The sequence below is a fragment of the Venturia canescens genome, chromosome 3, assembly GCF_019457755.1.
Source record: "Venturia canescens isolate UGA chromosome 3, ASM1945775v1, whole genome shotgun sequence".
Classification (NCBI taxonomy): domain Eukaryota; kingdom Metazoa; phylum Arthropoda; class Insecta; order Hymenoptera; family Ichneumonidae; genus Venturia; species Venturia canescens.
Genome location: NC_057423.1, coordinates 26334627 through 26345192, shown reverse-complemented (window position 1 = coordinate 26345192; position 10566 = coordinate 26334627). Strand labels below are relative to the sequence as shown.

At 39.9% G+C, this 10566-nt stretch overlaps 2 protein-coding genes across 2 annotated transcripts; one reads left to right on the top strand and one right to left on the bottom strand.

Moving 5' to 3' along the window:
- Positions 1-1945: 1945 nt before the first annotated feature.
- On the bottom strand, positions 1946-3802 carry LOC122408517 (uncharacterized protein F54H12.2-like). Its single transcript, XM_043415312.1, has 2 exons — positions 3793-3802; positions 1946-3159 (listed from the first exon to the last, which is right to left on the bottom strand). Exons 1-2 carry the CDS (start codon positions 3800-3802, stop codon positions 1946-1948), a joined length of 1224 nt encoding a protein of 407 aa, XP_043271247.1.
- A 5156-nt stretch (positions 3803-8958) lies between these two features.
- LOC122408516 (uncharacterized protein F54H12.2-like) lies at positions 8959-10302 on the top strand. The gene has a single exon (XM_043415310.1). The coding sequence runs from the start codon at positions 8959-8961 to the stop codon at positions 10300-10302; it is 1344 nt and encodes a 447-aa protein (XP_043271245.1).
- Positions 10303-10566: the final 264 nt, after the last annotated feature.

The following is a 10566-nucleotide window of genomic DNA, read 5'->3' as shown; positions in this document are numbered from 1 at the left end:
TTTGCAAAAGGTTACGAAGGTGGCTGGAGTAGCGAGCTGTTCAAGATTCACCGTGTGTCGTCCGGCGTTTGCCCTGCGGTATACTTCCTGCGCGATCTCCACGACGAGGATATTGATGGTATATTTTATGAGCCCGAGCTATCGAGAGTGCAAACAAAGCAGGTTAAACAGCGGGCGTTAAAATGAAAGACGAGAGTAGACTACATACAGGTATGGCGCCCCCCACTCCTATCCCCACTCCTTCCCCCACCACAACACCTACCCACTCCAAGCTATTTTTTCCCACTCCACAGGTAAATAGCTTGGTGGACAGGTGTGAGGGGGGAAGGAGGGGGATAGTGTGAGAAGTACCATACCTGTATGTTTTTCTACTTTTTTCTTTTTTTCTCTTTGGGAGTAGTGGGTCGAATAACACTGTTGCATACATTTATATTTTTTTTATTTTTCACTCATATTCTAAATACATTAATGGTTTACAAAATATTTAAAAGAAACCCGCATATTTATTAGGATTACAATATTGTTTATGGAGTTAACGCGCTGCATTCTTTTATCTACGCGTACAGCACCGTTGTGTACAAGCAAATCTACGATCCGTGAAACTACCACCACCACCACTCATCATATCATTTTTACGAACACTGTTATTTATCCGACGGGATGCGAAGGCTTTATAATATTGACGCACTATTTCATCATTTTTTCGGGGATTATCAGAGAAGAGATTGTTGAATTTATCCATACCAAAACCACAAGACATAAGGTGCAAAAAAATAACACAAAATTGGCCACAAACGTCTGAAGAATCACTTTGGAGTTGCTTAACGTTGAAACGGAAGAACTTGCAATTTCTCCGGAGTCGTTCGAGGTGTTGTGGAATGATTGGTGGTAATCCGTAACTATCGAAGTACCATCCGCTTCCATTTCGATCGACGTACATTGCGACCCAGTGCTCGCCAGGTTTTGAGTGTTCATCTGTGTTCACAATTATTCCAGCAGGCCTTGTCCAAGTACGAGGAATTTCATCAGCCGGAAATACTCCAGTAGTCGCAATCGGTAAATAACGTAGAGCGTCTCGAATTTGTTGTGTGTTCATGCTCCGTTAGCAAATTGAAGAATGGTGAAAAGATATACTTTTTCACTTTATATCTGAATTCATAACAGATGCATATCGCAGATAATGCTCATGAATAGTTTCTATTCCTTCAAATGAGAACTTCGGTTTGAGGAAAATTTATACAGGGGAAGCAACTCATAAATGAATCTTCACTCTTGTCGTCCGTTTCTGGATTTTTTTTCTCCTCCTCTGGAAGTACGGTGACAGGTACTTGATTATTCATCCGTAGGATAAATTTTTTCAACATGAGAGCCTGCGTTAATGCACAGCGATTCGTAGGCTTCACAGCACCCAAACTATGTCGTAGACATCTACTGCGTGACGTGGATAATTTTTTGAATCCTGGGCATCCCCATTCCGGTTTTTCGAGATCGTTGATTTCTCGCGTAATTACATGGCTCAATAAATCGGCTTTTTCGTGACCGCGCGTCCAAATAGTTTTTGCATGCCGTGCTATTTCACGCAAATTGGCATAAAGTTGTTTACAGGAGACATCGCCCTCGTACCATTCCAATCCATGGTGATGAAGAGTCAAAATTTGATTCTCGTGACGTATTATGCTGGGGAGTTCGTGGAATGCGTATGGAGGAGAAACAATCCAATGCATGGTGAAAGGTTGATTTAGAGCAACGACGGCAACTTCTTTCGGTAAAAAACGATGCTCTCTATCACGCATTCCCTGAATGTCGATGATTATTTCCATTTTTTACGTCCGTACTGAACAGCGGCGCGCGATGAACTGACTTGTTTTCTCTCCAAAATCCAATTCTCCGTCGAAAAGACGAACGACGAATGCAGAGTAATCTGACACCTGCTTTTTCTTGAAGTTCAACCGCTGAAGTCAGCAATTACTTGACGCGAGGCATCGATCTCCAGAACATTATCATATTCTGCATATACTATACAATTTACAGTAGAAGCGAGTGCCTCGGCAAATCGTACCTCGATTCTCACACTTCCATGTTTCACTAAATTCCAATGCGAACTGGTATTCGCGGAAAGATCAGGTGTCAAGTCAAATGCGAAGAGACAATAACCCTTTGGATAATTTTCTCGATTGATTGAGTTACCCTCGTTCAAAAAATGTATTCCTGTACCAGAAAATAATGTATGATAGGCACCAATGTAAAGATTATTTTGGGTGAAATCAGGTTGCAGAGGTCGAGAAGGTACTTGCGCCCCATCCACATATAATGAGAGGTAATTGATTTTATAGTTTTGAAAATTGAACGGATTCATTTGAACGTTTCCATTATATGCTCGATTATCGACAAATCCGATTATGATTCGTTTTGGAAGTTGCCCAAGCACGATGTTGTCAATCGTTTCTCCATGCACTCCTCCATGTAGCGAAATGGCTTTAACTTCAACGCGTGTAAGAGGGTATTTTGCTGTTGTTTTTGCCAATGCACGAGCATGAGAGAGTAAAACTCCTGGTGCAATTTTTGTTCGTCTTACTAATAATGTAGCTTCGCTTATATTCAAGCCACATGAAATATCCGGTTGAGAGCTCATTAGACAAAACGAGTCTCTTGCTCTCACAAGTCGCAGACGCATTTCTACACCATTTAAAAGGAAACGTTCTTGATTGAAAATATTACAATGTAAATGTCCAATTAAATCGACTGTTTTTCCAGCTGATAGTAGTTTTGCTCTTTCTCGCAAGCCGATATTATTTTTAAAACTCGTATCATCCATTTTCCCTGGAGTATCATCACTCCATAAAACGGAAGTCAAGTGAGATTTTTTGGCCGCAGGCCCATAATTTAACAATGTTTCTATGTAAGCACGGTATGCATAAGCGTTATTCGGTGGTGAAACGAGTTTTTGATTTAAATACACATCCACTTGATTAAACATGGAGTGTAGTAAATTGTTTACAGGGGCAATTTCTGGTAATTCCTTGGGCGCATCTTTCGATCCTTCAGCTTGCAAAGAGGTAGATGGAGTTTTTATTTGCACACGAAGACTTAACATGGTATGAGCGAGATCGATGTACTCATCGCCTTGTCCGGGAACGACGAATTCTATCGGAGAATCATCTGTTAGAGAGGAAATAAACTCGCTCTCAATTCTTTTTGGGGAAAATTTGGACAGCGTGAAAATCAAACTAATACTTTGATTATTTCTACGCGTGTAGAGCTCATGGATTTACTAACAAGTCCAGAAATTGAAATTACAGGAATCTTACCTGTAAATCATAGAATTATGTACGTAAATTACAAAAACTCTGATGAGGCTATTCGACCATCGCTTACAGCTAATGTTGTAATTGCTGCATACACGACAGCACAGGCGCGGCTCAAACTGTATGAATATTTGGAGGGACTTGGTCGTCGCGTGTTGTATTGTGACACCGACTCGTGCATTTATGTAAGTCACGAACGAAGTGATGAATACCAGCCTCCCGTCGGACAATTTCTCGGAGATCTGACTGACGAGTTAAGTGCGTACGGAGATGGTTCATACATCACTTCGTTTGTGTCGGGTGGACCAAAATTCTATTCTTTTATTGTGCGTAAACCTGATGGTACCACTGTAGAAGTATGTAAAGTTAAAGGTATCACGTTGAACTTTCAAAATAGTCAACAAATAAATTATCAAACGATTCGCTCATTTGTGACGGGAGAAAGGAGTGCACCAATCGTTTTGAAATTCGATGCAATAAGACGTACCGAATTCCATCATGTAATTTCACGCGAAGAAACTAAGTCTTGCGCCCCAGTGAGTGTAAAACGTCAACAGGATAGAGAATATTGTACCCTACCCTACGGTTTTGTTCGAACAACGGTATGAATGTGAATTGAGTAATAAAATATTAATATAGGGTGTAAAAAAAAAGAAAAAAATGGGATTAGTATTATCATATTTTTATTGTTTAATTTTATAATAAGAAAAATTATGTACAGTTTTGTAATGAAAAAAATACTGCGATAACGTTTAATAAAAATGGTGAACTTTATTTTTATGTATGTTTACGGAAATAAATTGCGCCTTCCTTCTTTTTCCATCTTAGAAGATAAAGTTTTTGCGGTGACACAACGGAATTCCATATTCTCTCGAAAATGAATATTATTTTGCGTCTAGCTCTGGCGTGTAGGGTAAAGAGACCTTGTTCTACTCTACCATCCACAGGGCTTCATTTTGCATCGTGGGTAAAAAGGCCTTACTCCATTACACCTGACACTTCGCATTCTTTCGAAGGCTGGACATTATCTCGCGGCTAGCTATTTTACACCTCAGGTTTAAAGACCTGGCTTCGCTACAGTTGTTATCTTGAATTCTTCCGAAGGACGGATATTATTTCTTAGCATGTCTGAATAATGAATTCTTCAGAAGATTGTCTGTTATTTCCTTATTATTTTTATGCTGAGAAGTAAAAGGTAAAAGGCGATCTCTCACACTCCAAAAAGGTAATGAAGACTATGAGATTTTTCAAAAAAATAGCTAGTATAAATAATAATGAACGAAGAGTAATAATTATTGTTTATTAACATAATTCTGATTGTTATTCCAAAAGTTAATTGAAAAAAAAAAATCAGGTTACTTTTTAAGAAAGTCATTCAGATTAACATTTTTTATTCTTGTTTTTATGAACGTGAACGAATATAAATATAAAGCATTCGATTTTGACAATCATTTCTCATTATGGATCCGCGGTGGAAACATCCATGGACCTCCATAATTTGCGGGCCTACTGGTTGTGGCAAAACTTTTTTCGTAAAAAAATTTTTCAAATACATTCACGAAATGGCTGACGTTCGTTTCGATCGAATACTTTTTTATTACTCTGAATGGCAACCTGGTTATTCAGAGTATGGTAATAAAATCGAATTTCGCGAGGGATTACCGCAATCTGGTGACTATTCAGCAGATCAGCGTCCTAAACTTATTGTGATCGATGATTTAATGCGTGAGGCCTCAAATAATAGCATTGTAGATTTATTCACAAAGGGGAGTCATAAAAATCTGAGCGTCATTTTCATAACTCAAAACATATTTCATCAAGGACGCGGACAGAGAGATATTTCTTTAAACACGAATTATATCGTTATTTTTAAAAATCCTCGAGACCGCGCCCAAATACAACATCTTGCCAGGCAGGTTTATCCAGAAAATCCTCGTTTTTTGCAAGAAGTATATTTTGATGCTACGTCTGCCCCTCATGGCTATTTATTACTCGATCTCAAACAATCGACACCCGATAATTGCCGATTTCGCGCATGCGTATTTCCTGATGACCAATATAATTACGTTTATTTACCAAAAAAAGAAATAAAAACGCGCGACACATCTCGCGATGTTCCAGTAATGCGTTTGTAATGGCAGCGCGAGGAAGTCTCGGTAAAAAACATGTTATAATTTTACGAGCACTTTGCTACTTTACACAAAATCAACTACGTCAGATTTTACGAATAATCGAACCAGCATTAATCCGGATAATCTGTGAATGTGCGCTCAATGTATTGCTCGGTAATGTGAACCTCAAAACTAGTGAAAGACGTCGGCTGCGAAAATATGCAGTATTGATTCGCCGCTTAGCTGAAAAACGAGGAAATTGGAAAACTAAAAGACGTTTCATCATCAATCGCTGTACTGCTTTTCTCAAGCTTCTCCTTGTTCCGGTATTGAAATATTTTGAGCATGGAACACGCGAGGAAAATGGTTCTCATTCCACATGATAATCTACATCGTCTTGGAGAAAAACAACAGAAATCCACTGACGAAACGCTTTCTCCTCCTCTAACAACATCTCTGAGCAGTGTTCAAACGAGGGGAACTCCTCTTTCTCGTTTGGACTCCGAAATGGCTGAAATTTTGAATTCTACATCGTATGCTAGTGATAGAGATAAATCGACAGCATATCTACAGATTTTACATAGATATCTGAATCTCACTTCACATTCAAAGTACGATGAGAAAAATAAATTGAATACTTCCGCAAAAACGGATGAAACTTCGGAAAAACATGAAATGGAAGCGGATGAAGATCATGATACATCGGAACAATCAGCTGAGATGAGATCGCGATTAAACGACACTCTTATTATCGACAGTGTTCCAAAAAAATTTCACCCAAAGGCTAAAATGTTATTGCGCAATCTTCATAGAAATACCTCACCCTCAAAAAGAATGAGTTGGGATGCGAACGGCGTGGTATCTATAGGTGGTACCAGAATTCCTAATTCCAATATTGTTGATCTCATCAATGATGCGATGCGTGCTAGAAAACGAGTTAAACCGACGGGTCGTGCTCATTTCGCTGAACATCTCCGAAAGATACAGATGCCTCGAGAATTTATTGGTAACCCTGAGGTACTTCAAGAGCCTACAATCATCGAAGCATCAACGCCCCGCAAACGCGTCATCTCCCCAGAGATTGCTGATATAACTTCAGATACAAGTAGTAGTGAGTACGAGGAGACGGACGCAACTGGGTTTCAACAAGGACGTGGCCGCTCGAGTAAAAAACGAATTATTTGGAGATCGTTAAAACTATGAAACGATTCAAATCGATCTATTATAATCCCTCCCACCCTGCATCCTTTTCTAACGCTGAAAATTTGAAAAACGTAAAAGGTATTGACAAAAATAAAGTCGAGCCGTGGTTAGAGACTCAAGACGCTTATACCAGACATCGGCTCATCCGACGTCGATTTCCTCGACGTACGTATAATGTGAATAATATTGATGATGTATGGGAAGCTGATCTGGCGGACCTCCGTTCTATCGCGACATACAACGATGGCTACAAATATATTTTAGTTGTAATCGATGTGTTGAGTAAATTTGCCTGGATCGAGCCGCTGCGTGATAAAACATGCGGAAGTGTGTCTCAGGGGTTTGCACGGGTACTTTCACGCTCAAATCCTAGATTTCCCCTTCTTTTACAAACAGATCGCGGACGAGAATTCACGGGATCTCCATTCCAACATTTTTTAGCACAAAAAAAAATTAATTTCCGTACAGCGCGTAATCCCGATATCAAAGCATCGATTGCTGAACGATTCAATCGCACACTTAAAAATCGAATGTGGCGATACTTTACATACACGCGAAACAAGCGTTATATCGATGTTTTGCAAAAATTCGCACATGCGTACAATCAGACGCGTCACTCTGGCACACGAATGCGACCTTCTGAAGTGACTTTAGAAAATGCTAGCCTAGCTCGTGAAAATCTCGCGCACCGATATAATTCTTCGAGAAAAAAATTAAATATTGAATTGCCTAAATACAGTGTAGGAGACTTGGTGCGTATCAGTAGTGCAAAAGCCGCGTTCGCGAAAGGTTACGAAAGTGGATGGACTCGAGAGATATTCAAAATACAGCGAATATCAAGGAACCGTCATCCAGTCGTATATATTTTACACGATTTAAACAACGAGCCCATTGACGGAATCTTTTACTCGCAAGAATTATCTCGCGTTCGTTCGGAATAACGAAATTCTAAAATTGCTGACTCTGCAAAATGAATTTTAGAGACAAAGAATTTTTCTTCGTCGTACTGCCTAGTAACAGCAGTACACGATATTTTCCTAGCAATGCCCCTACAAAATTCAACACTAAGTTACCACGCCATCTTCACCTAGATGGCGTGTGGGGAGTAGCTGTCAAAGAAATAAGTTATCCAATGAGTTTCTATCACGTTCTGCGAACTCCGCATACTGTAACTTTTGAACACGGTGATTATGATAAATCTGGTCGCAGTGATCATAGTAAACGTTTAGAAGAAACGGATATTATTCCGAGCGGCGTGTATCGTACTATCAACACTTTGCTTGATACGATAAATAATTTACCTTGTATAATGGAACATTTAGAATTTACCCAAGAACATAATGGATACGTTAAAGTTTCGCGAAAATGTGATGAGCCGAGGTACCACGGGTTTCGTATGTCTCCTTCGATTGCAAAAATATTAGGATTCGGTGAAGTTACTGAGGAGGGAAAAGGTATCAGTTTTAAACATCCGTATAAAGGTTATCGCCCTGCGTCTCTAGCTCGTGCAATCCCGCATAGTCTGTTCGTATACTCAGATATTTGCGAATCCTATATAATTGGAGACGTCCAAGCACCATTATTATCAAAAGTTTCCATAGAAGTCGAAGATGAATATGTTTATGGAGCGAACAGAACTGTACACTTCCCTTCTCCACGATACATCCCTCTTATACGCCATGAAATCCACACGATCGAAATCGATATAAGAGACGAATTTGGACAACCAATTCCATTCGAGGAGGGGACGTTGACCGTGACGCTATATTTTAAGCGCTTACAATAAATAACTGATGGAACATTACTTCGACGACGAGGATGCTCTGCTGAAATATGGCCGTCGCGGCTATGGTGGAATCAGTCACGTCTATGTCGGTGCCCCAAACCAACGAGGAAACGGAATCGGAAGTTTTTTGGGAGGACTCTTTCGTCGTGTATTATCGCTTCTACGAAAAGGAGCTGCTGCGATCGGAAAAGAAGCTATTCGCACAGGTGCCAATATCGCATCTGATGTCGTCAGAAATAATATGAATTTGAAGGAATCATTTCATACCAGACTACGCGAATCTGGTAATAATTTAAAACGGAAAGCTGAGGAAAAAATAGATAAATTAATGACGGGCGCGGGCTATAAAATGAGGGAAAAAGCGTCATCTGGTCATTCTCTCAGTGGCCGTGGAACGAGACGAACCGCTCAGAAAAAGAAGAAAAGCGCTAAAACGAAAAAGAAAACTAAGAAGAAACCGACTAACAAACGGAGGAAAACGACGAAAAAAAGGAGAAATTATCGTAGCGTAGCTGATATATTTGCATAAGAGATCGTTCGGAATACAGCGAACATGGCTTTCTTACATACACACTCACGCGAATGTTTAAAATCTGAGCTCGAACTTTTTTCGCTACCACCTACGCAAACTACGATCGAGGGATCAAATTGGGTGCACTATAAGCCTATTTCCTCTCTAACAGATGATTCTCCGATAGAATTCGTCGTTCCCGGACAAGGCGATGAGTACATCGATCTCGCTCATACCATGTTAAGTCTTCGTGTGCAAATAAAAACTCCATCTACCTCTTTGCAAGCTGAAGGATCGAAAGATGCGCCCAAGGAATTACCAGAAATTGCCCCTGTAAACAATTTACTACACTCCATGTTTAATCAAGTGGATGTGTATTTAAATCAAAAACTCGTTTCACCACCGAATAACGCTTATGCATACCGTGCTTACATAGAAACATTGTTAAATTATGGGCCTGCGGCCAAAAAATCTCACTTGACTTCCGTTTTATGGAGTGATGATACTCCAGGGAAAATGGATGATACGAGTTTTAAAAATAATATCGGCTTGCGAGAAAGAGCAAAACTACTATCAGCTGGAAAAACAGTCGATTTAATTGGACATTTACATTGTAATATTTTCAATCAAGAACGTTTCCTTTTAAATGGTGTAGAAATGCGTCTGCGACTTGTGAGAGCAAGAGACTCGTTTTGTCTAATGAGCTCTCAACCGGATATTTCATGTGGCTTGAATATAAGCGAAGCTACATTATTAGTAAGACGAACAAAAATTGCACCAGGAGTTTTACTCTCTCATGCTCGTGCATTGGCAAAAACAACAGCAAAATACCCTCTTACACGCGTTGAAGTTAAAGCCATTTCGCTACATGGAGGAGTGCATGGAGAAACGATTGACAACATCGTGCTTGGGCAACTTCCAAAACGAATCATAATCGGATTTGTCGATAATCGAGCATATAATGGAAACGTTCAAATGAATCCGTTCAATTTTCAAAACTATAAAATCAATTACCTCTCATTATATGTGGATGGGGCGCAAGTACCTTCTCGACCTCTGCAACCTGATTTCACCCAAAATAATCTTTACATTGGTGCCTATCATACATTATTTTCTGGTACAGGAATACATTTTTTGAACGAGGGTAACTCAATCAATCGAGAAAATTATCCAAAGGGTTATTGTCTCTTCGCATTTGACTTGACACCTGATCTTTCCGCGAATACCAGTTCGCATTGGAATTTAGTGAAACATGGAAGTGTGAGAATCGAGGTACGATTTGCCGAGGCACTCGCTTCTACTGTAAATTGTATAGTATATGCAGAATATGATAATGTTCTGGAGATCGATGCCTCGCGTCAAGTAATTGCTGACTTCAGCGGTTGAACTTCAAGAAAAAGCAGGTGTCAGATTACTCTGCATTCGTCGTTCGTCTTTTCGACGGAGAATTGGATTTTGGAGAGAAAACAAGTCAGTTCATCGCGCGCCGCTGTTCAGTACGGACGTAAAAAATGGAAATAATCATCGACATTCAGGGAATGCGTGATAGAGAGCATCGTTTTTTACCGAAAGAAGTTGCCGTCGTTGCTCTAAATCAACCTTTCACCATGCATTGGATTGTTTCTCCTCCATACGCATTCCACGAACTCC

Excerpts from the sequence above, each read along its gene's own strand:
- LOC122408516 (XM_043415310.1), top strand. The coding sequence starts at position 8,959 with ATGGCTTTCTTACATACACACTCACGCGAATGTTTAAAATCTGAGCTC.